This window comes from Anomaloglossus baeobatrachus, chromosome 10, assembly GCF_048569485.1.
Source record: "Anomaloglossus baeobatrachus isolate aAnoBae1 chromosome 10, aAnoBae1.hap1, whole genome shotgun sequence".
Classification (NCBI taxonomy): Eukaryota; Metazoa; Chordata; class Amphibia; order Anura; family Aromobatidae; genus Anomaloglossus; species Anomaloglossus baeobatrachus.
In genome coordinates, this window is record NC_134362.1 from 202,603,543 (window position 1) to 202,630,446 (window position 26,904).

Consider the following 26,904-nt stretch of genomic DNA (forward strand, 5'->3'; position numbering starts at 1 on the left):
CTAGAGCCCGAGTGCTACGAGAAAAACAGCAGAATTTCAAATTAAAGCGTTTGTATGAAATTAGAAAAGTTAAGTCCCAAAACAGCGCCCCTCTCAGCCACAGCTTGTGCCTGGTACTGCAACTCATCCCCATTCACATGAAAGGACGCGGAAAAGTAAAGCCGCAAATTTAGGATCCAATTTACAAATAATGATAGCGTTTGAGAGAAACCATCACTTCTCCGCACCATCCTCCCTATTCTTCATGAATCATTTTCCCTCCGCTGTTGGAAGCGACAAGCAGGACAAATCACGATTATTGAATCCTCGGCGGTAAAGAGGTTAAACCGTCTTATCATCGTCACCCTACTAAAAGACAACGTACATCGAGGTAAATAATGAAACAAAGTAGATCCTGCCGTATCCCAGATAATCGGAGCCTGCGCCCATTTGTTTTGGTTTATGTGACGGTGGTGAAATGAATGGATTAGACCGGAGCATTGGCATGCCTCATTGCGGCCGTTTGCGAACATCTGTCATCTTCTCAGCCATTCATTCTGGATGATGCCACGGCAAGAAAAAAAAAAACTGACACCTTTCAATTTAGAGAATATCTTGGCGGGTGGAGAAAGAAAGAGCGAGAGGCACGGAGAGGATGGAAGAACGTTTCTTTATGACTTAATATAAAATACGTCCAGTGAAACATCATGAACTGCAAGTGCCACCCAGGAGTGCGGCTGTCCGCAAACCGGAGAGGACGGAACCTCTGTAACTTGTGTGACCGCGACAGCACGAAACGGACACTGCCGAGACATCCAACTTCTTCAAGGCCTGCAGAAATGACCGACAAATCTGAATAATGGGTAACTAATTTACTCTAAAGTCAAATTAATAAAAAGAACAAATATTATTCAGATTGTCTCTTCACGGAGGAAGGAGACAAACTCTAGCGCCACCTATTGGAAGTAGCAATCCTAGAAGTCAAAAGTGGCTCTTTAACGAGCCTTTTCATATGAGTTAGGATTTATGCCAGATCAGAACCTCAATTTGCAGACGGGGTGATTGCCCCTCGTCAGTGCAAAGTAAGAGATCTGATCTTGCTGTATGAGAAGCTATAGTGGGGTCTAAGGAAGGGGAAAATGTTTTTTCTTCTTGCGGAGACTGACAAACCGATCTGGCTGTCAGTGAGGAGTCTATAGCTGCAATGCTCCTAAGTCATATGAAAAGGCTCGTTAAAGGGCCACTTTTGACTTTTAGAATTGCTACCTCTAATAGCTGGCAGTAGAGTTTGGGGTACTTTGCACACTACGACATCGCAGCTGCAATGTCGGTGGGGTCAAATCAAAAGTGACGCACATCCGGCGTCGCAGTCGATATCGTAGTGTGTAAATCCTTTTTGATACGATTAACGAGCGCAAAAGCGTCGTAATCGTATCCTCGGTGTAGCGTCCGCCATTTTCATAATTGAGCTGCCGCGACAGGTACGATGTTGGTCTTCGTTCCCCTGCGGCAGCACACATCGCTGTGTGAGAAGCTGCAGGAGCGAGGAACATCAGCTTACCTGTGTCCTGCGGCTCACGCCGGCTATGCGGAAGGACAGAGGTGGGCGGGATGTTTACGTCCCGCTCATCTCCGCCCCTCCGCTTCTATTGGCCGCCTGCCATGTGACGTCGCTGTGACTCCGCACGACCCGTTCCCTTAGGAAGGAGGTGGGTCACCGGCTAGAGCAACGTCGCAGGGCAGGTGAGTCCATGTGAAGCTGCCGTAGCGATAATGTTCGCTACGGCAGCGATCACAAGATATCGCAGCTGCGACGGGGGCGGGGACTATTGCGCTCAGCATCGCAAGCATCGGCTTGCGATGTCGTAGTGTGCAAAGTGACCCTAAGTCTCCTTCCTCCTTGAAGAGACAATTTGGATATTTCCCAGATGAGCATTGCGGCTATAAAGGCCCTGTTACACGCAACGACATCGCTAACAAGATATCGTTGGGGTCACGAAATTCGTGACGCACATCCGGCCTCTTAGCGACGTCGTTGCGTGTGACACCTACGAGCGACCGCTAACGATCCAAAATACTCACCAAATAGTTGATCGTTGACACGTCGTCCATTTTCAAAATATTGTTGCTAGTTTGGGACGCAGGTTGTACGTCGTTCCTGAGGCAGCACACATCGCTTCGCGCAACACCCCGGGAACGACGAACAACAGCGTTCCTGCGTCCTCCGGCAACGAGGTGGGCGTGTTATTAATACAGCTGCTCTCTGCCCCTACGCTTCTATTGGTGGCCTGCTGTGTGACGTCGCTGTGATGCAGCACGAACCGCCCCCCTTAAAAAAGAGGTTGTTCGCCAGTCACAGAGTCGTCGTTAGGAAGGTAAGTTCGTATGACGGGAATCAGCGATATTTTTCGCCACGGGCAGCGATTTGCCAGTGACGCACGAACAACGGGGGCGGGTGCTATCGCTAGCGACATTGCTAGTGATGTCACAGCGTGTAAAGCGGCCTTTAGACTCCTCACCGACAGCCAGATTGATTTGTCAGTCTCCGCAAGGAGTAAAGGTTTCCCTTTAGATCCCACTATAGCTTCTCATACAGTCAGATCAGCTCTCATACTTTGCACTGACGAGGGACAATCACCCCAAAACACTGTGTTTGCAAATTGAGGTTCTGATCTGGTATAAATCCTAAGTCATATAAAAAGGCTCGTTAAAAGGGCCACTTTTGACTTTTAGGATTGCTACTTCCAATAGGTGGCACTAGAGTTTGTCTCCTTCCTCCCTGGAGAGATAATATGGATATTTCCCAGAGGAGCATTGCGGCTATAAGACTCCTCACAGACAGCTGGATTGGTTTGTCAGTGTCAATAAGGAGAAAAGTTTTCCCCTTAGACCCTAAAAAAACATTAGAAATAGAAAACTTAAAAATCAAAAAGTCACAATAAAAATGTATAAACGGGCTGTACAAGATTACAAAAACATGGCTGCTTTCTTCAAGAAACGGCACCATACCTGTCTATGGGTTGTGTCTGGTATCATAGGTCAACTCCACTGTACTGAATGAGGCTAAACTCATACATTGGTGCTATAGCCCAAGAATTCGGACATAACCGTGCCATCGTAACTATCTTTCAGCTCGTTTGCCAACATAACTACCTTTGGGCTCGTTCAGGCGACCATATCAAATGGATATGTGCTATCCGATTTTTTAATCAGATAGTCACAAGGACCCATTTTATTCAAAGAGTTAATGCAGATGACCAATTTTTTTCACTGGCGAAAATCTGCTGCAAATTTACTCTGAAATCAGGTGAAATTCACCCATTCAAGTTCTACAAGAAAAATGTACCAATATGGCATTCGATTATTACAGATACATTACAATTCTGTACTATAGAAAACTGTAATTGGTCCTGTAAATGATTAATAGCTGCGGAGTAAAAAAATCAGATTGCACATGGATAACAAATGAAAACAAAAGTTATACAACTCCTTCTCCAATATCATACGATCAACAGAGTGAGAGATGATCAAAGAACATTTATTCCAAGCAAAATCAGACGGTCCATAAAATAATCCACCATACAAAAGGTAAAATAGTCCAGAAACACGGAAATAGTACAGTGAGCGATACGATAAATGTCCAGGGTCTCTCTGGGGAGAGACCTGGATATTTATCGGATTGCACATGGATAACAAATGAAAACAAAAGTTATACAACTTTTCTGGATAAAAATCGAAAATAATTTTTACACTGGCTTGTGACCTCAGCCTGAGGGTGATCAATCGAAAGATGTGGTACTCTTTCAGAAACTAAGTAGCCATGTGTCACAGGGTCCTTCTCCAATATCACACGATCAACAGAGCGAGAGATGATCAAAGAACATTTATTCCAAGCAAAATCAGACGGTCCATAAAATAATCCACCATACAGAAGGTAAAATAGTCCAGAAACACGGAAATAGTCCAGTGAGCGATAAATGTCCAGGGTCTCTCTGGGGACAGACCTGGATATTTATCGGATTGCACATGGATAACAAATGAAAACAAAAATTATACAACTTTTCTGGATAAAAATCGTAGCTTGTGACCTCAGCCTGAGGGTGATCAATCGAAAGATGTGGTACTCTTTCAGAAACTAAGTAGCCATGTGTCACGGGGTCCTTCTCCAATATCACACGATCAACAGAGCGAGAGATGATCGAACAATCCAAAGAACATTTATTCCAAGCAAAATCAGACGGTCCATAAAATAATCCACCATACAGAAGGTAAAATAGTCCAGAAACACGGATATAGTCCAGTGAGCGATAAATGTCCAGGTCTCTCTGGGGGGCCTCAGCTTCTCCCACAGAGGATGAATCTTCCTGCTTCTCTCTTGAAGTTCTCAGACAGACTGAATAATCTCCCAGGTAAGCAGAGAGTTTGGTGAATCCCAGTCCCCCTCCCCCAGACTTAGGGACAAAAGCCTGACAGGGGATAATTACCCTGCAAACAGGACAATGTACACAGAATAAACAGAGCAGCACACCTAAAATACGAACCTACACAAAATTATACACATCCCCCATATTCCACCATCATACCATGTTCATCTGGTCTTTCAAAAGGGGGTTTTCATCATTGGATTCCAAAATGAAACTCCCCAATAAGCCATTAATGACTGCGTGAGTAACATATGAAAACTGAAGAAGATATTTAGTATTGGAGGCGCATTTTAGCACCCATAAATTGTATGTCATGCCTCGGGATTTTATCTGGCAATCCTCTATGCAGGCAATCTGTTTCCCTCTCCACTGAGCCATAGTCCGGTTCGGTCCCTGTCCAAGTTCTGATTTTTTGTTATGTGTTCAGTCCTTCTCTGGCAGCAGGTGTTTTCCATGCTGTAAGTCAGCCTGCACGATCACTTGGCGGGTGAAACTATTTAAAGCTTCCCCTGGCTTTCCTTACCCGCTGGGGATATTCTTCAGTAGACCTTGCTTTGAAGTAGGCTGGAGTCACACTTGCGAGTGACTTGCGTGAGTCTTGCATCGGTATCACCCTGCACACTCTCCTGACAGGAGGGGGTCGGCCACATGTATTTATATGCAGCTGAGATGCTTGTGTCCGGAGAGCGTGCAACCGTGCCGGTTGATGCCAATGCGAGACTCACGCAAGTCACTCGCAAGGGTTACTCCGGCCTTACAACCTTTCTACCAAGTGCTACTCTGTGGCAGATTGTAAGCTGTTTTGGTTTTCTTTATGCTGCACCTTCCCCTGGATTCTTTAGGAGGTATGCTATACTCTTGTTGGCCGATGAGAAAGCTAAGGCCCGAGTGGTTATCTTAGTCACCCGGTTAGGGTTGTTTCAGTCTGTGAAGGGGTTTTTAGGGATTGCGCAGCTGATACCTCTAGTCTGTACAAGAGCTGGACAGATCAGGTGTAGTAGTATTCAGTGAGACCTTACTATTCCACATATGAACTTTAGTGCTTGTTTGAGAGTCTAGTCTAGAACTCTATGACACTGAAAATTCAAGTCACAAAACCTCTGATCAGACAGAACGTGCATCCATAGTATGCATGAAAAAATGTTTTTGGTAAGTTGCAGGCAAGTATCTAAATTAGGCCTTACAACCCCACGATTCAAATGATGGATGACACCAAAGTACACCCATATCATGTCCACTATAGCTGGCTTACAAGGAAAGCTTCACAAGAAGAGGACCTTGTGACAGTGTCCCGTCCCCCACCCCTCCCGGCCTGTATTCATGTACTCTATGCCATAGGGTCATGTAGGTTGCTTTGCTGTTTTTGCTCTTCTCAGCTGAGGGTGACTCCAATAGATAGACCTGTGAAACTTCTCCATAGATAGCCACATAATAAAAAGTGGGTATGAACCCTTCCTCTCCAGGGATGGATCCACAGGCACTGGAGAACACTCTCTTGGTGGATCAGTCAGTTGAGTCTGTGCTGAGGTTCATCAGCTGGGATCTTCGCTGAGGCAAGACCCTGGTGCCTGTGTGTGGATTTATGGACGCTGTCAAGTGGGATTGGGTTGTGTCCCTCATCTGTTCGATCCATTGACTTCTTCCAAGGATTACTTCTATGTGTTCTCTGGTGTTGGAATGCCGGATGGCGGCCCTGGAACTTTGAAGACTCATTGTGAACTCTAAAGGACAGTATTAATTTTAGATGTTCTTTGCTCCCTGCCTCAATAAAACTTGATGGATTGTTCATCAGCCTGGTGTTTTTGCCTGCTCTGTTGCATACCTGATGGGGCAGATGGAAAGCAGCTATCTAAATTAGGCCTTACACCCCCACAATTCAAATGATGGATGACACCAAAGTACACCCATGTCATGCCCACTATAGCTGGCTTACAAGGAAAGTGTCACAAGAAGAGGACCTTGTGACAGTGTGTCCCTCCTTCCCCCTGCCTGTATTCATGTACTCTATGCAATATAGGGTTATGAAGGTTGATTTGCTGTTTTCGTTCTTCTCAGCTGGGGGTGACTCCAATAGACAGGCCTGTGGGAGACAATGGACCCATGAGCTTCTGGAAACTGCTCCATAGTTAGCCACATACTAAAAAGTGGGTATGAACCCTTCCCCTCCAGGGATGGATCCACAGGCGCTGGAGAACACTCTCTTGGTGGATCAGTCAGTTGAGTCTGTGCTGAGGTTCATCAGCTGGCATCTTCGCTGAGGCAAGACCCTGGTGCCCGTGTGTGGATATATTGGCGCTGTCATGTGGGATTGGGTTGTGTCCCTCATCTGCTGGATCCATTAACTTCTTCCAAGGATTACTTCTACATGTTTTCTGGTATTGGATTGCCGGATGGCAGCCCCGGAACGTTGAGGACTCATTGTGGACTCTAAATGACAGTATTAATTTTAGATGTTCTTTGCTCCCTGCCTCAATAAAACTTGATGGATTGTTCATCAACCTGGTGTTTTTGCCTGCTCTGTTGCATACCTGATGGGGCAGATGGAAAGCAGCTATCTAAATTAGGCCTTACACCCCCACAATTCAAATGATGGATGACACCAAAGTACACCCATGTCGCGTCCACTATAGCTGTCTTACAAGGAAAGTGTCACAAGAAGAGGACCTTGTGACAGTGTGTCCCTCCTTCCCCCTGCCTGTATTCATGTACTCTATGCCATAGGGTCATGTAGGTTGCTTTGCTGTTTTTGTTCTTCTCAGCTGAGGGTGACTCCAATAGATAGGCCTGTGAAACTTCTCCATAGATAGCCACATAATAAAAAGTGGGTATGAACCCTTCCCCTCCAGGGATGGATCCACAGGCACTGGAGAACACTCTCTTGGTGGATCAGTCAGTTGAGTCTGTGCTGAGGTTCATCAGCTGGGATCTTCGCTGAGGCAAGACCCTGGTGCCTGTGTGTGGATTTATGGACGCTGTCACGTGGGAATGGGTGGTGTCCCTCATCTGTTGGATCCATTGACTTCTTCCAAGGATTACTTCTATGTGTTCTCTGGTGTTGGATTGCCGGATGGCGGCCCTGGAACTTTGAAGACTCATTGTGGACTCTAAAGGACAGTATTAATTTTAGATGTTCTTTGCTCCCTGCCTCAATAAAACTTGATGGATTGTTCATCAGCCTGGTGTTTTTGCCTGCTCTGTTGCATACCTGATGGGGCAGATGGAAAGCAGCTATCTAAATTAGGCCTTACACCCCCACAATTCAAATGATGGATGACACCAAAGTACACCCATGTCGCGTCCACTATAGCTGTCTTACAAGGAAAGTGTCACAAGAAGAGGACCTTGTGACAGTGTGTCCCTCCTGCCCCCAGCCTGTATTCATGTACTCTATGCCATAAAGAGTCATGTAGGTTGCTTTGCGGTTTTTGTTCTTCTCAGCTGGGGGTGACTCCAATAGACAGGCCTGTGGGAGACAATGGACCCATGAGCTTCTGGAAACTTCTCCATAGATATCCACATACTAAAAAGTGGGTATGAACCCTTCCCTTCCAGGAATAGATCCACAGGCGCTGGAGAACACTCTCTTGATGGAACAGTTAGTTGAGTCTATGCTGAGGTTCAACAGCTGGTATCTTCGCTGAGGCAAGACCCTGGTGCCCGTGTGTGAATTTATGGACGCAGTCACGTGGGATTGGGTTGTGTCCCTCATCTGTTGGATCCATTAACTTCTTCCAAGGATTACTGCTACGTGTTCTCTGGTGTTGGATTGCCGGATGGCGGCCCTGGAACTTTGAAGACTCATTGTGGACTCTAAAGGACAGTATTAATTTTAGATGTTCTTTGCTCCCTGCCTCAATAAAACTTGTTGGATTGTTCATCAGCCTGGTGTTTTTGCCTGCTCTGTTGCATACCTGATGGGGCAGATGGAAAGCAGCTATCTAAATTAGGCCTTACACCACCACAATTCAAATGATGGATGACACCAAAGTACACCCACGTCATGTCCACTATAGCTGGCTCACAATCGGAGCGTCACAAGAAGAGGATCTCTGCTTCTGCCTTTCTTAGCCATTGTTGGCCATTTTGAATGACGTATTGGAGCTCCAGCTACCTAAAAGCTGGTGGCGAAACCTTTCCAACATATGTGTTACATCCTATAGATACTTTATCATAGCATACCCACTCCTCCTCAATGTTTTTACCTTAAGAGATCATTTTCACCAAATAAGATGGTTGAATGAAGGCTATGGTCCTCGATATTGGCCATACAGAACTGTTACAAGTAACCAGCTGCACTATGGACGTACCATAGAGTATGGGGTGCTTCACACACAGCGAGCTCGCTGCCGAGATCGCTGCTGAGTCACGCTTTTTGTGACGCAGCAGTGACCTCATTAGCGATCTCGCTGTGTGTGACACTGAGCAGCGATCTGGCCCCTGCTGCGAGATCGCTGCTCGTTACACACAGCCCTGGTTCGTTTTCTTCAAAGCCGCTCTCCTGCTGTGACACACAGATCGCTGTGTGTGACAGCAAGAGAGCGACTAATGAAGCGAGCAGGGAGCAGGAGCCGGCGTCTGACAGCTGAGGTAAGCTGTATCCAAGATAAACATCGGGTAACCAAGGTGGTTACCCGATATTTACCTTAGTTACCAGCCTCTGCAGCTCTCACGCTGCCTGTGCTGCCGGCTCCGGCTCTCTGCACATGTAGCTGCTGTACACATCGGGTTAATTAACCCGATGTGTACAGCAGCTAGGAGAGCAAGGAGCCAGCGCTAAGCAGTGTGCGCGGCTCCCTGCTCTCTGCACATGTAGCTGCATTACACATCGGGTTAATTAACCCGATGTGTACTGTAGCTAGGAGAGCAAGGAGCCAGCGCTCAGTGTGCGCGGCTCCCTGCTCCCTGCTCACACTGGTAACTAATGTAAACATCGGGTAACCATACCCGATGTTTACCTTAGTTACCAGTCTCCGCAGCTTCCAGACGGCGGCTCCGTGCAAGCGCAGCGTCGCTTGCACGTCGCTGCTGGCTGGGGGCTGTTCACTGGTCGCTGGTGAGATCTGCCTGTTTGACAGCTCACCAGCGACCATGTAGCGATGCAGCAGCGATCCTGACCAGGTCAGATCGCTGGTCGGATCGCTGCTGCATCGCTAAGTGTGAAGGTACCCTTAGATTCATGTCTTAAGGTTTTACATTAGAATGTATTACACTTGACATTATCCAAGGATGCCTGACTAATAGGATTATATAGAAAATCCTGACATTATCTATTCTACTGATCCCAGACATAGAGGAGCTCGAAATGTTAACCTTCCATAAAGAGATTTGATTTCACTTCTTCCAAGTTCCCTTGACAGGGGGTTGCCTTATTTACATTGTTTAATCATTAATATAAATAATTATTTGCAGCCGCGAGTCGGCCCCGTGTGCACCAGTCTGTAATCTCTCTTTAATAGGTATGGAGGAATAGTTATTATGATCTGTACTGACTTCATCCGCCGTCAGTCCGAAATTTCCTATATGTTACATCATTACAGACTTGGAATCATCAGGAATAATTTGGCAATAAAACAAATGGACCGTGCGTGAATTACTCGGAGAGTCTCTATAGTCGGAGGTGGCGGAGAGCCCTGAGGTTAAGTTGCAATGATCACTGGGTGGGGGAGGGGGCGTCAGCAAAGAAAACAGACCTATTAGGAGAATTTTTTTGGCGTGAAGAGTAAATGTGTTAGGTTTCGACATTATTTATGATGAGACTAAAGTATTAGTCATTTGATCTGAAAAAACATATAAATTATTTTTGTACAATCCTGCAACTTAGTAGAAAAAGATCGAGCAAATGCCAGATTTTAAAGAGCATTTACAGGCAAACTGATGCATTGGGTCTGTTTCCTCAGAATTCTAGTGGAAAGCTGCTTTAAATGTCTCAAAATTTGAGACTTTTGCAATTTATAGGCCAGTCATGGCTGGCTCCGCCCACTTTTCAAAAATGGGTGGAGCTCCAGTGGGACAGGGCGGGGCCAATAATGACATAAAGTGACTGAAATTCTGCCTCTTTTAATAAAAGGCAATGATAAGTCTGAAACATGCATCGCCTACCTTTCCTGTGCTGTGGATTATAATCACCTCATGCCACTGAAGCAGGAATCTAAAACCAGTTTCAACAAAGAGGCTAACATGATAAATGTATAGTGTCAGGTTGGAGCGCTTTAATTCTTTCATCCAGTTTACCCCCATTAATGACCTTGTGGATGGAATTAAGAGTAAAGTTTCAGCTTTTGCTGACGACACCAAACTATGTAAGATATTAACAACTGACCTTGATAGTACAATATTACAAACGAATTTGGGCAACTATACAAGATAAATGTATAGTGTCATCAGGTTGGATTACTTTAATTCTTTCATCCAGTTCACCCCCATTGATGACCTTGCAGATGGAATTAAGAGTAAAGGTTCAGTCTTTGCTGATGACACCAAACTATGTAGGATATTAACAACTGACCTTGACAGTACAATATTACAAAACGATCTGGATAAGATGTCAGAATGGGCAGATACTTAGCAAATGAGATTTAATGTTGATAAATGTAAAATAATGCACCTAGGACGGAGTAATCCTATTGCTGTGGAGAGGTTTTATAATTACATGGGATTGATAGTAAAGTGTCAGTCTTTGCTGATGACACCAAACTATGTAGGATATGAAAAACTAACCTTGATGGTACAATATTACAAACGAATTTGGGCAACTATACATGATAAATGTATAGTGTCATAAGGTTGGATTACTTTAATTCTTTCACTCAGTTCACCCCCATTGATGACCTTGTGGACGGGAGTGAGAGTAAAGTGTCAGTCTTTGCTGATGACACCAAACTATGTATTCTATTAAAAACTGACCCTGATAGTACAATATTACAAAACAATCTCTATAAGAAGTCAGAATGGGCAGACACTTGGCAAATGAGATTTACTGATGATAAATGTAAAGTAATACACCTAGGACGGAGTAATCCTATAGCTGCGGAGAGGTTTTATAATTACATGGGATTGATCGTAAAGTGTCAGTCTTTGCTGATGACACCAAACTATGTAGGTTATTAAAAACTGACCTTGATAGTACAATATTACAAAACGATCTGGATAAGAAGTCTGAATGGGCAGACACTTAGCAAATGACATTAAATGTTGATAAATGTAGAGTAATGCACTGAGGACGGAGTAATCCTCTAGCTGCATATACTGTACATTAAATGGAAGTAAACTCCGGACTACAGAACAGGAGAAGGACTTGGGTATTCTGGTTACAAGTAAGCTGAGCAGCAGCACTCAATGTCAGGCAGCAGCTGCAAAAGCAAACAAGATTTAAGGGTGTATAAAAAGAGACATTAGATCCCGTGATCCCAACGTATTGTTATCCCTCTATAAATCACTTGTAAGGCCACATCTGGAATATGGGATCCAGTTTTGGGCTCCACATTTTAAAAAAGGTATTTAGATGTTAGAGTCAGTTCAAAGACGAGCAACTAGATTACTACAAGGAATGGAAGGCCGCCCGTATGATGAGAGTTTGGAAAAGACATCTCGAGGAGATCTCATTTTTATGCATAAATACATTTGTGTCCAATACAAAATGACTGGTACATGACTTATTCCTTCCAAAGACAATACTAAGGACCAGAAGGCACTCATTACAGAAGGATGGAAGGGTATTCGGGGAACTAAATAGGAAAGGTTCTTTACGGTTATAGCAGTCAGACTGTGGAATGCCGATGTAACGCTTGCCTGGATCCACAGACTCAGATGGGCTGTAATGGGGAGGCTAGAGGGAAGCCACTCACCAAGCAGGACCCCCAGAACCCTGAAACCCTTTAACCCCTATACAGGGATTTGGAATTACACAGGGCCCTGGTGATCACTACCTGTGGAAGGATGCAGTCCGATGAGAGTAGTAGTCAGGCAGGGTCAAACCAGGAATTGCGGAACAGGGACAGAATTGGCAGGCAATGACGTAGTCAGCAAACGTAGCAGAGGTCAAATACGGTTCAGGCAGCGAGGTACAAAAACAGTAGGCAGGAGGGTAGTCAGGAAACACGCAGAAGTCAGCACACAGGAATCACCAAACAGAATAGGACATAACAGGGAGCCAGGAAAATCAGAACTATCTCTGGCAGTGGTCAGACGACAGAAGGGGAACTAAGAAGGGTGTGGTGTTTTCCCATTGGCTGTAGCTGAATGCTGGCAACTTCAGCTGGAAGACACACACCACCCATAGTCAGCCAGTGGTACTGCAGATCCCAAGATAACCCAGCCCAGTGGATGATTGGAGCCTGCGCCCATCGGTGCCACTGGCATCGACTCCTCTCCCATCACCAGCACCATCCACAGCAGAAACACGGCGTCGCCTGGCGATCGGAGCAAAAGTCGCTGGAGCAGACTCCGGTGGCGACGTAACAGCCGACCAGAAAAGGTAGTAATGGCAGATACTAAAACAAGTTTTAAAAAAGGGCTGGATGATTTCCTTAGTGCACATAACATTAGTGACAAAAAAAATGTATAATTGGTGGAGGAAGGTTGAACTAGATGGACCTAGGGCTTTTTGCCACCGATGTAACTGTATGACAAAGTGCAAGGTTTACTTACGAGAGTCAGCTGGTACAAAGTACTGATCTGTGTACATCATTTGTACATTTTTTTATTATAGTACTAGCAGCGGTTACACATCATAATGATGCTTAAACCATAAAATTCTCTTTATGGGAAAATGTGACCAGTGTTTGGGGGTGGAGTTAACAACCACCAATCAGTGTGCATTAACAAACTCCTCCAGTGGAAGCCCAACCCTCTAGGAGCCTGGTAAAAGTTCATATACTCTTTAAAAATTGTATATAAATGCATATAATGCCTTTTAAATTCTTATTTTTCATTGTAAGGAAGAAACCTCATCATGACGACAGCCTCTTTACATGCTGGTAACATGCCGACTCCAACACGAGTGCTTACATAAATCATATTATTTAAGTCAAAACAAACCCAATTAGCGCCGTGTAAATGGCTGTCACCATAGCCGTGTTTTCAAAACACACAGTGCTACGGGGTGGCATTGGCACCACAAATGGTGTCATATCTGGGCTACAATGTGTCTGATACATCCTGACACGACGCCTGACAGATCAACATTTCAGAAGGTAATTAACTTTAAAAACTTTCAATTAACAAGACAGCTGTTGGGAAAACCTCAGCATCGAAATATCTAAAAAAATAAATAAAAAATGTGGGTAATCTCCGTCTTGCGGGTCTAGATAGTCTCCTTTTTTCTTTTACTATGTTTTACATTAGAACCACCAAAATGTATAAATATTTGGAATGGTTTGGTAATAATTTGGTGAAAAATTAGTTTTTACGAATACAAAAATGAATTTGAACAGAAATTACAGGGTTATATCCATTATTAAAAGTTTTCGCCTATCCAAAAAGATAGGTGATAACTTGCAGGGCTCTGAACTGTCCTTTCGGAGGGGAACTCTATTAATTCTTTATGGAACTGCCATTGAAAGCAAACTGTATGGGGCTTTTTACAAAAGTGCCATACAGGTGATGCACAAATGTGGCCACCGCTCCATTCCAGTGAACCTTTTTGGAGGCCTTGTGGCCACCGTTCCATTCCAATAAGGCATTTTAGAGGTCTTATGGCCACCGCTCCATTCCAATGAGGCATTTTAGAGGCCTTGTGGCCACCGTTCAATTCCAATGAGGAATTTTTTAGGCCTTGTGGCCACCGCTCCATTCCAATGAGGCATTTTAGAGGCCTTGTGGCCACCGCTCTATTCCAATGAGGCATTTTAGAGGCCTTGTGGCCACCGCTCCATGCCAATGAGGCATTTTATAGGCCTTGTGACCACCGCTCCATTCCAATGAGGCATTTTAGAGGCCTTATAGCCACTGCTCCATGCCAATGAGGCATTTTAGAGGCCTTGTGGCCACCGCTCCATTCCAATGAGGCATTTTATAGGAATTGTGGCCACCGCTCCATGCCAATGATGCATTTTATAGGCCTTGTGGCCACCGCTCCATTCCAATGAGGCATTTTAGAGGCCTTGTGGCCACCGCTCCATTCCAGTGAACCTTTTTGGAGGCCTTGTGGCCACCGTTCCATTCCAATAAGGCATTTTAGAGGTCTTATGGCCACCGCTCCATTCCAATGAGGCATTTTAGAGGCCTTGTGGCCACCGCTCCATGCCAATGAGGCATTTTATAGGCCTTGTGGCCACCGCTCCATTCCAATGAGGCATTTTAGAGGAATTGTGGCCACCGCTCCATGCCAATGAGGCATTTTATAGGCCTTGTGGCCACCGCTCCATTCCAATGAGGCATTTTAGAGGCCTTGTGGCCACCGCTCCATTCCAATGAGGCATTTTAGAGGCCTTGTGGCCACCGCTCCATTCCAATGAGGCATTTTATAGGCCTTGTGGCCACCGATCCATTCCAATGAGGCATTTTATAGGAATTGTGGCCACTGCTCTATTCCAATGAGGCATTTTATAGGAATTGTGGCCACCGCTCCATGCCAATGAGGCATTTTATAGGCCTTGTGGCCACCGCTCCATTCCAATGAGGCATTTTAGAGGCCTTGTGGCTACCGCTCCATTCCAATGAGGCATTTTAGAGGCCTTGTGGCTACCGCTCCATTCCAATGAGGCATTTTAGAGGCCTTGTGGCCACCGATCCATTCCAATGAGGCATTTTAGAGGAACTGTGGCCACCGCTCCATGCCAATGAGGCGTTTTATAGGCCTTGTGGCCACCGCTCCATTCCAATGAGGCATTTTAGAGGCCTTGTGGCTACCGCTCCATTCCAATGAGGCATTTTAGAGGCCTTGTGGCTACCGCTCCATTCCAATGAGGCATTTTAGAGGCCTTGTGGCCACCGATCCATTCCAATGAGGCATTTTATAAGAATTGTGGCCACTGCTCTATTCCAATGAGGCATTTTATAGGAATTGTGGCCACTGCTCTATTCCAATGAGGCATTTTATAGGAATTGTGGCCACCGCTCCATTCCAATGAGGAATTTTTTAGGCCTTGTGGCCACCGCTCCATTCCAATGAGGCATTTTAGAGGCCTTGTGGCCACCGCTCCATTCCAATGAGGGATTTTAGAGGCCTTGTGGCTACCGCTCCATTCCAATGAGGCATTTTAGAGGCCTTGTGGCCACCGCTCCATTCCAATGAGGCATTTTTTAGGCCTTGTGGCCCCGCTCCATTCCAGTGAAGCATTTTTTAGGCCTTGTGGCCACCGCTCCATTCCAATGAGGCATTTTAGAGGTCTTGTGACCACCGCTATTTCAATGAGGCATTTTTGAGGCTTTGTTATGCTAGGTATGGGGAAATACCAAGCACATGGCGAAAGGGAAGGGAAACCTTATGTCTAGGGAAAGGGAAGATGGTGACCCCTGACCAAACCCACCACTGGTCCCTGGAGTCCCTCACCACCCTAGATAGGTTACGTACCTATGCGCCAAGCTAGATACCTGACCCTAGGTATCCCTAATGCGGTGATCACTGGCTAAACCTACTGCTGGTCCCTGGGGTCTCTCACCACACTAGATAGGTTCCGCACCTATGCGCCGAGCTGGAAACCAGACTCTAGGTATCCCTAGTGCTGGGCCCTAAATAGGGAGCAGATGAGATGAGCTCTTAGTCAACCCCACTAAACACTATTGTAGACACAAGGGGGACACACAGGAGGGAAAGCATGAACTACTTATCATTAGATGACTCAGGTAGAACTTCAGCAAAGTTTTCAGCAATGATACCACAGAGGAGTACAAGCCATCTGCTTGCAACCAAGGTTTGAAGGAACTGAAAATATCACCAGCACCAGTCCAAATGAAGGAAGGGAGTATTTAAACACCAAGGGAATACTGGCAATCAACAGCTGGATGGAAGGTGAGCTCCTGCTGGGTCCAAAAGGGAGAGAGATGAATCCAGCAAAAAAGCTACCTATACCAATGAATACTGACAGGAGGAACAATGGAAAGTAGGGGAGCATTCTGTGCAGCCAAACGCTGTGACCTTCTATGGCCAGAAACCACAATATTCCGCCACATGTGACACACCCGTGACAGGTCTAGTCTTGGGATGCCCAAAATTGAACCTCCACCAATCTGCAAGAAACTACCCACCCTTTGATTAGGTGATCATTCTCAGTGATGGGAATAACTACTAGTACTAAGACACGTATCATGCTATTGGGTCCATTTCATGCATATGCCAGGACAGGTTCTTTGTCCATAGAGTTTCACGGTTGATTATCCTTTTTCAGGACCAAAAAAAAAAAATAAATCACAATTTTTGGTCCTGAAGAAGGAGAATAATCTCTGAAACGCGACCTGTAGCATTCCGCATCTCGATCCCCTCCAGGCCTCGTCGCTTTTGCAGCCCCTTTTACCGCTATTGTTACGCCCCTTCAATCGTGAACTAATATTAAATCTCATATATAAAGCTGAGTTTATGTGTGTATGTGTGTATGTCCGCTAAAGGAATCCGCACCGTCGCATTTACAATCATGGAATTTTGCACAGACGCCTCATGTGACCCAGGGAATGTCGTAGACTATATTTTGACAGGAAAATTTAACCCCGCGCTTTACAGTTACTCTCCAAAAAACATGCCTCTATTCAAGTGAATGGAGCCTGGAACTACAGTTTATTAATAGCAGCTGTGATTGGTTGCTATAGGAACAAAGGACAGTGTTAGTATAAGAAGCTTATGTGTGAGGTAATATGATGTCGGTGGGGAGACGGATAGAGAGAGAGACAGACAGAGAAAGACGGTGAAAGAGACAGACCTGGAAAGAGACAGACCTGGAAAGAGACAGACCTGGAAAGAGACAGACCTGGAAAGAGACAGACCTGGAAAGAGACAGACCTGGAAAGAGACAGACCTGGAAAGAGACAGACCTGGAAAGAGAGATGGGGAAAGAGACAGGCAGACAGGGAAAGACACAGACAGAGAGACAAACAAAGACAGACGGGGAAAGAGACAGAGAAATAGAGACAGACAAGGAAAGAGACAGGCAGACAGGGGAAAAGAGACAGAGAAATAGAGACAGACAAGGAAAGAGACAGGCAGACAGGGGAAAAGACACAGACAAAGAGGTGGACAAAGACAGACAGGGAGAGACAGGAAAAGAGACGGGAAGACAGATGGGGAAAGAGACAGACCTGGGAAAGAGACAGACCTGGGAAAGAGACAGACCTGGGAAAGAGACAGACCTGGGAAAGAGACAGACCTGGGAAAGAGACAGACCTGGGAAAGAGACAGACCTGGGAAAGAGACAGACCTGGGAAAGAGACAGACCTGGAAAAGAGACAGACCTGGAAAAGAGACAGACCTGGGAAAGAGACAGACCTGGGAAAGAGACAGACCTGGGAAAGAGACAGACCTGGGAAAGAGACAGACCTGGGAAAGAGACAGACCTGGGAAAGAGACAGACCTGGAAAGAGACAGACCTGGAAAGAGACAGACCTGGAAAGAGACAGACAATGACAGATGGGGAAAGAGAGAGACAGACAGAGACAGACACAGAGATAGAGAGACAAACAGACACAGAGATAGAGAGACAGACTGATACAAAGACAGAGAGATAGAAACAGACAGACAGAGACATAGACAGACAAGGAAAGAGACAGACAGACAGCGACACACAGACAGAGACTGGGAGAGAGACAGTTACTATCCCGGGTAAGGCCTGGGTACTACAGCTAGTAAGTAATAAAATAGAACGCAACTAAATACTATTTCCCCCTAGTGGTGGCTGCAGGCAACAGGAATTTAAGCATTCAATTCTTCAGGCCATTTAACACAGGCTGATCATTAACTCCTGAATGACTTTGATTAGTTGATGAAGAAAACAATTACTAATTCATCCCCAAAAAAAAAAAATCTTTTAGGCTGTCCTGAAAAATATTTGTTGTCGGCAGCACATCTTCCCGTATCAACAGGACAATATGCAAGTTTATGGGGACCGAAACATTGCATTAACTATTCTTTGCCCCCCATGCAGTTTATATCAACCTATGTAAAAGGGTCTTGACCCTTGCTAAGTTACTACTTGCTTGACTAATGATCATTGTGGTCGGCTTGATCCTTTTTGACGGAGACGTCATTCCAGGGTAACAATCACAAAGATTTCGGCCAACTTGCTGCATAATCGTAGGATATATAGCCAACAAGAGCTGGCATATTTCCTTCCTGAGAATCATGTCTGTACAGCCCGGTAGAAATGCCTGACATTTTAATAAGGTATGTCTTGATGTCTTTAGCATTTTACTGGACCTTGAGGCTTATTCGAGAAAATCTCTTGTGTCTTATTAAAAATCAGTGCAAAGTATCGTTTCCTATTCCTCATTTAAGAAACTGAAGATGCCTTTGTAATTAGCATTGTGCCCCATTTTCTAAATAGGGCTGTCAGGTGAAATTGTTTTGGATCAGGCTCACTCGGGGGACTCTTTCAGGAAATGTTCCTCATCTGTATTCATGTCATTATCAGACATTTGCTTATGTTCTAGATCTTATGTGATTGCTAATGATACAGGATAGACTCTCCAGATGAAGCGTTTCATTGAAGGATTTCCCTTCTAACTTGTGTCTAACTTGTAGCAAGTTGTGCGAAATCCAGTACATGGGGGGTGATAAATTTTGCACATCTTCGTTCTGCGGACTAAGTTTTAATTTTTGCTGTGGATTCTTTACTCAGTTGAACAGGAATTGAATGACAATTTGTAACATGATGTTTCGGGGTGATTGCCCCTTGTCAGTGCAAAGTATGAGATTTAATCTGGCTGTATGAGAAGCGATAATGGGGTCTAAATCCAGTACATGGGGGGTGATAAAATGTGCACATCTTCGGAATGCCCGGACTAAGTCTTTATTTTGTGGATGCTTTACTCATTTGAACAGGAATTAAATGACAATTTGTAACACGATGTTTCGGGGTGATTGCCCCTCGTCAGTGCAAAGTATGAGATCTGATCTGGCTGTATGAGAAGTATAATGGGGTCTAAGGGGAAAGCTTTTCTCCTTGTGAGGACTGATAACTAGCTCTCTTAAAAACTGCTAAAATCGACCCTGTTCACATCAAGAGAGACTGCCAGTTCACTGAGGGATCAGACTACAGCTGGGGATGGAGGGGGACACAGGGCAAACTGTGCTTTAGGCTGGGGCCACACGAGCGCACATCGGATGCAATATGCTAATGACCCTCGACTCCCGCTGTGCTGTGAGTGTAAGCCGAGTGTCATGCCATTGTGGTCTGATCCTGCGCTCGGATCATAGCTGCGGAGGAGAGGGCGGGAGCTGCAGAGGAGAGGGAGGGATTACTCTCCCCATCTCCTCCATTGTCAGCTGATGCAATTATCGCAGTGCACTCCGGTGTCATCCGAGTGCAATGCGATGTTTCACTCACACTCATAGACTTGTATGGGTGTAGTGAATACGGATTGGATTCCACCCACAGCATGCTGCGACTGTTTTCTCGGTCCAATTAGGACTGAGAATATAATCGCAGATGGGAATGGCCTCATAGAGTAACATGGGTCCAAGTCGAATACGATTTTTTTATTGCATTCCACTCAGGCCGTTTTACTCGCTGTGTGTCTTAGGCCGGCATCACACGGTACGATCTATCGTGCGATCGTAACGGCCTCCGTCAATTGTGCGTCATGGGCAATTAGTTGTCCGTGGCGCACAAAGTCGTTTACCCCCGTCACACGCACTTACCTCCCGGACAACGTCGCTGTGGGCGGCAAACATCCTCTTCCTGAAGGGGGAGGGACGTTTGGCATCACAGCGACGTCACACAGCGGCCGGCCAATAGAAGCGGAGGGGCGGACATGAGTGGGACGTAAACATCCCGCCCACCTCCTTCCTTCTGCATTGCCGGCGGGATGCAGGTAAGCTATAGTTCGTCGTTCCCGGGGTGTCACACGGAGCGATGTGTGCTGCCTCGGGAACGATGAACAACCGGAGTACAGAAGGAGGACCGACATTTTGAAAATGAGCGACGTGTCAACGAGCAACGATAAGGTGAGTCGTTCGGAGGTGTCACACGCTACGACATCTCTAACGATGCCGGATGTGCGTCACTAATGACGTGACCCCGACGACATATCGCCCGATATAGCGTACCGTGTGACGCCGGCATTAGCCCTTAGAGGTACAGAAACACAGACGGTACTGCTACTTTCTAGTAAGTGTTTAAGAGCTGGATTCGCAGTTATACTGCTCAGTACTACTGTCTAATATCTTCCATCCTGCTATATAATAATTGGTGAGAAAGAATCCTCCCATGTCAATGTATCAGTGTTTGCAAATAATTATACCAGCTAGTGTGCACGCACTAGCCGAGAGACAACTGAAAATTAGAAACATAGCCTGTGTAGGAGAGTATAATGGTCAGAAAGAGTGATATTACTCATGTACCCACACAACAGCATAATCTGAAAAGTTATGTGAAACAACATGTATGATCTAAATCTCTACATATTGATTGTATTAATAATATTAGTCAGATATAGAATATATTGTCGTATATAATTGGTGGAGGAAGGTTGACCTAGATGGATCTACGTAACTATTCAAATCTAATATATAAAGCTGAATGTGTGTATGTATGTCTGTGTGTATATATGTATGTATGTATGTATGTATGTATGTGTGTGTATGTCCGGGATTGGCATCTGCATCGTCTCAGCTACAGCCACAAAACTTTGCACACTCACACGTCTGGACCCCGAGAGCGTCATAGGCTATGTTTTGAGGGGAGATTTTAACCCCGCGCTTTACAGTTATTCGCCAAAAAACCTGCCTCCATTAAAGCGAATGGAGCTGGAAGCCACAGTGCAGCCAGTGCAGTCAGAAGAATGCACAGCCACGCCCTTATATGGAATGTTGGCGTGTCACAATGCAGCCAGGGAAAGAGGCAGACACAGACAGGGTAAGAAACAGACATAGACAGGGTAAGAGACAGACACAAAGAGACAGACAGCCAAAGAGACAGACAGGGAAAGAGAGGGAAAGAGAGAGACAGGTTAAGACACAGACAAAGAGACAGAGACAGACACAGGGAAACAGACAGACAGGGAAAGAGAGGGAAAGAGACAGACAGGGTAAGACACAGACAAAGACAAGTAAAGACACAGACACAGGGAAAGAGACAGAGGGAAAGAGACAGACAGGGAAAGTGACAGAGATAGATAGACAGACATGTAAAGAGATAGATAGACAGACAGGGAAAGAGATTGAGACAGACGGAGAAAGAGACAGTCAGAGACAGACAGGGAAAGAGACAGACAAAGAGATAGAGAGAGACAGAGAGATATATACAGAGGGGGAGACAGACAGAGAATGGGAGAGAAACAAAGAGACAGTTACTATCCCGGAAATGTTAATACATTCTGTTTTGTTAACAACAGTTATTAACCCGGGCGAAGCCGGGTAGTACAGCTAGTATGATATAATATTAAATATATTAATTTTGTGTCTTCCTACAGGTCAACGGCCTTTTCAGTGCCGATACTGCCCATACAGTGCCTCTCAAAAGGGAAATCTGAAGACCCACGTTCTATGTGTCCATCGAATGCCTTTCGACAACAGTCAATACCCGGACCGAAGGTTCAAGCGCTCCCGGGTTGAACCGGCGGAGTCAACTGGGAATTCTGAAGAACTTTTACTCCCCAAACTCGGGGGTTCTACGCAACTTCCGGCAGAGGGCGGTAAACCTCAGGACTAACCTGCGGAGTCAAGTCAATCTGTATACTGCAATATGACTTTTTGTTGCTCCATTGTCAGAGGGGAAACCTCGAACACGGTTCAGGAGACTTTGAATGTCGCAACCTACAAACCCGCTACCTTGCCTTTTACGAAATGACTGCGGGACTGTTACCTAGCAACAAGAACTTCCAAACCATGTAATTTGGATTATATATATATATATGTATGTAACCAGAGGACCGGTATGGCATCACAAGACTTTTTGAGTAATGTTTGTCCAATGCAAAATGCTTTTATCAGAAAAATGATACTGTCTAAATGATTCAGCGCTGCCTTGAAGAAGAGAGAAGAGAGGGGAGGGGCACTGTGTTTTCATCGTCGAAAACACCTTTATAATATGACACCGGCTTCTGTCATTATCCGAGCATAGTAATGAGATGAGTTGGTAGATTGCCATGGTGCCAGTCTGACTGGAGCTGTCATTACAGGGAAGAAATCAATGGAAGTGGTGTTACAACCGCACTGTAAGAGAAATCTAAGACAGCCCACAAGCTGAGGTCACGACTGACCTACACTATATTGGAAAGCAAAAAAAAAACATAATACAATATTCCATTTTCTGTGTCTCTTCAGATTCAGCCAAACAAATAATTAGCAGAATGCGTAGTGGAGAACCACATGCGGTGCGCGCAGTATAATCCACTGGCCTTTTCAGCACTTTGCATTAATTATTTTATGTTTTCTAAAAAAAAGTTTTTATTTTATATTTTTATTAGAGCTCTTAAATGGAGAAAGAAATACTTTAAAATGTTTAATCTTTCTTTTGTTTTATTTACAAAATAAAACTTTTGGAAAGAAGAAAAAATGATTTAGAAGTTAACCCGAACTATATATCGTATTTTTCAGTTTATAAGACACACTGGATTATAAGACGCACCCCAAATTCAGAGCAAAAAAAAGGTGGAAAAAAAAATGGGGTTCAGTTTTATAATCTGGTGGTGTCTTACCAGAGGGGGCAGCAGCGGTGGCGGAGCGGAGTCACAGGAGTCAGGGGCGGTGGATGTCCCAGAAACTGTATGCTGTGCTGGGGCGAAGGCTGGGGTTCGGTCAGCTATGCTGCTGCCGCCATACTGGTGCTGGGGCTGCGGTGGAGGCTGGGACTCAGGCAGCTGTGCTGGGGCAGCCGTGCTGGTGCTGGGGCTGCAGGAGAGGCTGGGGCTCAGGCAGCTGTGCTGGGGCAGCCGTGCTGATGCTGGGGCTGCGGGAGAGGCTGGGGCTCAGGCAGCTGTGCTGGTGGAGCCGTGCTGGTGCTGGGGCAGCTATGCTGGTGCTGGGGCTGCGGCAGAAGCTGGGGTTCGGGCAGCTGTGCTGGGGCAGCCGTGCTGGTGCTGGGGCTGCAGTAGAGGCTGGGATTCGGGCAGCTGTGCTGGGGCAGCCGTGCTGGTCCTGGGTCTGTGGTGGAGGCTGGGGTTCGAGCAGCTGTGCTGGGGTAGCCGTGCTGGTGCTGAGGTGGAGGCTGGTGCTCGGGCAGCTGTGTTGGGGCAGCCGTGCTGGTGCTGGGGCTGCAGCAAAGGCTGGGGTTCGGGCAGCTGTGCTGGAGCAGCCGTGCTGTTGCTGGGGCTGTGGCGGAGGCTGGGGCAGCTGTGCTGGGGCTGCGGTGGAGGCTGCAGTGGAGGTTGGGGCTCGGGCAGCTGTGCTGGGTCTGCGGCAGAAGCTGGGGTAGCTGTGCTGGTGCTGGGGCTGCAGTAGAGGCTGGGATTCGGGCAGCTGTGCTGGGGCAGCCGTGCTGGTCCAGGGTCTGTGGTGGAGGCTGGGGTTCGGGCAGCTGTGCTGGGGTAGCCGTGCTGGTGCTGAGGTGGAGGCTGGTGCTCGGGCAGCTGTGCTGGTGCAGCCGTGCTAGTGCTGGGGCTGCAGCAAAGGCTGAGGTTCGGGCAGCTGTGCTGGAGCAGCCGTGCTGGTGCAGCCGTGCTGGGGCTGTGGCGGAGGCTGGGTCAGCTGTGCTGGGGCTGCAGCGGAGGTTCGGCGGAGGCTGGGGCTCGGGCAGCTGTGCTGGGGCAGCTGTGCTGGTGCTGGGGCTGCGGCAGAGGCTGGGGTTCAGGCAGCTGTGCTGGTGCAGCCGTGCTGGGGCGCTGGCCGCTTCTGTAGCGGCAGCAGTGGGTGTGAGGGCTTCAAAGAAATAGCACCAGGAGTCAGTGCAGATTGAGCTCTCGGCTCAACGGCAAGCCAAGATCTCATATGTGCCAGTGCCACCTCCGGGCGCCATTTTCCTGAAGTCCGCTGCTGGGAGATCAAAAGGCTGGAGGCGGCGCATGTGCAGATTAGAGCTTGAGCCGAGAGCTCCATCGACGCACGTGAAGACACCGCGTGGCATTATTTGAAGTCCTCACCGCCCGCTCCCAGAGTCAGTCCAGCTGCTGGAGACCCCCGTACAACCGCCCCAGCACCAGCCATTGGTGACCCCTGCATAGCCGCCGGAGACCCCCGTACAGCCGCCCCAGCACCAGCCGCCTGGAGACCACAGCATAGCCGCCGGAGACCCCTACACAGTCAACTCAGCACCAGCTGCTGGAGACTCCCCGCATTCCCCGGCCTCTTGCGACCCCTCTCCACCACTCTGGTGAGCTACATTCAGACTATAAGACGCACCCCTCACTTTCCTCCCAAATTTTTGGGAGGAAAAGTGAGTCTTATAATCCGAAAAATACGATAAATAAGTTCTACTCTCTAGGGAACATTGTTTATATAAAGTTTATATTTTTTGCAAATTTTAGTTTTTGGTTTTTTTTGTTTATTTGTTGGATTTTATTTTTTTTTTCTTCCGTTACAATTATTCCAGTTTCTTATTGTTGCATTTTAATTAAAAGGATTCAGTCAGAGCTCTTCAGATTTTAATTACGCTCTTTTGGTGAGAGACAAACAGATCTGGTGCTTTGTATTAAAACTGTTAGAACTTCTTACTGCAGGAATGTCTTGAAAATAATAATAAAGAGATGACTCGGTAGAACAGAGTTTTCTCGAGAAGGCTGAGAGCGGGGTGTTCATCCCAGCAGCCTTAAAAAAATAAAAAAAATAAAAAAAATACAGAAAAAAAAAAAACTTTTAACTCTGCCTAAAGCAGTTCTGCAAAAGTACTGAACTGCAATCAATGTAAATAGAATTGTGTATGCTCCGCTCTGAGACTGGAAACATATCTCAGGAGATCGAAGAGTACAATTTACATATACCGCCTGAAAGAAAAAAAGACACCCTAGTGAATTTTTTTTTTATTTTTTATTTATTTTTTAGGGAGGTCATAATGTAATGGAGAGCAAGCTGCTTACTTGGTTTAATGTTTTTTTTTTTTATCTCCTACTAGAATTCTCACTGCCTTACTTATATTGAGTCGTGAAAAAAAATAAAATTAAATAATGCAGAAATCCTAAAAAAAAAGGATTAAAATAAATTTTAGTTGTTTTTTTTGTTGTTTTTTTTTACTGTAGTAAGCTTTAGGATTTTAAGTGCACTACTGTGTTTGGTGACGACGTCAGTCGCTTGCTTTGTGTGTTTGCGCCGCTGCCTTCAATATGTTAGCAAAAAAATAGAATAAAAAAATAGAAAAAAAATTAGAAAAAAAACAAACATTCCATTTCTTGCACTTTTTATCTATTTCAGTATTTTTTTTTTTGTGTCCTCTGAGAATTTTCAGATAAGACAGGCAATAATTTTGTTTGTGACACTGGATACATCTCTTGTTACCTGTGACGTGCGTGTATATATTGAGCCGATAGTCCAGTGCTACGGCCCCGTGTAGTCCCTACATTCCCTACTATTCGACACAGACAATATTTTTTTTTTATTTTTTATTTTTTTTTTTTTCCAGAAGATCATTTGTATATTGTAGTCCTGGCAAGTGACAGCGGCAGTGATACATTGTCAGTTTCTGAACATTATCATGCTCCTCATATATAAACATGTCATGTTTTTTCCCTCTGTAATGCCTGTTGTCTGTAGTTCCGGTCATAATAATATTGTCTTACATTCCTAAGCAGAGAAATGAACATTTTTCCATCTTGGAGAATATCGGAGAATGATAGAGTAGAGGCATCTGTTGCTTGTAACGAGTAGAGGACTTTGTATTTAACTTTATTCTTGGTCATTATTTATTAAGAGATTCATCAGTTCACATAACTTTATTCTGGTACAAAAAAAAAAAAGTATTAAATTGTTTTTTTTTTTCCAGCAATGACTGTTTTATTTTCTCCTATTAGAATAAAATGTCTTTGAAGCAGTACAGTTTATTCTGTGGTTTACGCAATAAAACCTCTACCTCTGACGACAAAACAAAAACAACAGTTTTATTACTTACTGACCGTTCAAAGCACAACTTTTACCATTGTTTAGAGAGTTCTAGAATTAAAGGGGTTATAAAAAAAAAAGCCCCCGCCGGAGGTTTCTTAAGGTACTTGTATCCAGGAATTGGACGCCTTTCCCACCGACCGGACTATATCCCGCTTCCGGGGATGCAGCTCACAGTCCTCTTCGTGCAGGACCCCGTGTGTCCGCGTTCGTGGGGTGACCCTTAGGCTCTACAAATTTAGTAAAAAGGTTTGGGCTTCCTTTCAATATCTCCTCCTGGGGACTCTCCTACCACTCTTCCCTCACACTGTCCTTTTTATGAGCTGCTCTCCACCTCTTCCTTAATCCTTAAGGCCCAGTCACACGCGATGATATATCATGCAATCACAC

At 45.6% G+C, this 26,904-nt stretch overlaps 1 protein-coding gene across 4 annotated transcripts in view; it reads left to right on the forward strand.

Moving 5' to 3' along the window:
• Positions 1-26,394, forward strand: part of ZNF536 (zinc finger protein 536) — an 841,915-nt gene extending 815,521 nt beyond the window's left edge. For 2 of the 4 annotated variants that reach the window (XM_075326157.1, XM_075326156.1), the window contains exon 8: positions 21,960-26,392. In XM_075326157.1, coding sequence (XP_075182272.1) covers positions 21,960-22,198 — 239 coding nt within the window. In that variant the 3' untranslated portion in view covers positions 22,199-26,392. Of the gene's footprint in view, positions 1-21,959 lie in introns of all 4 variants that reach the window. The other 2 variants (XM_075326158.1, XM_075326160.1) reach the window with 2 other exon arrangements.
• The last annotated feature ends 510 nt before the right edge of the window (positions 26,395-26,904 follow it).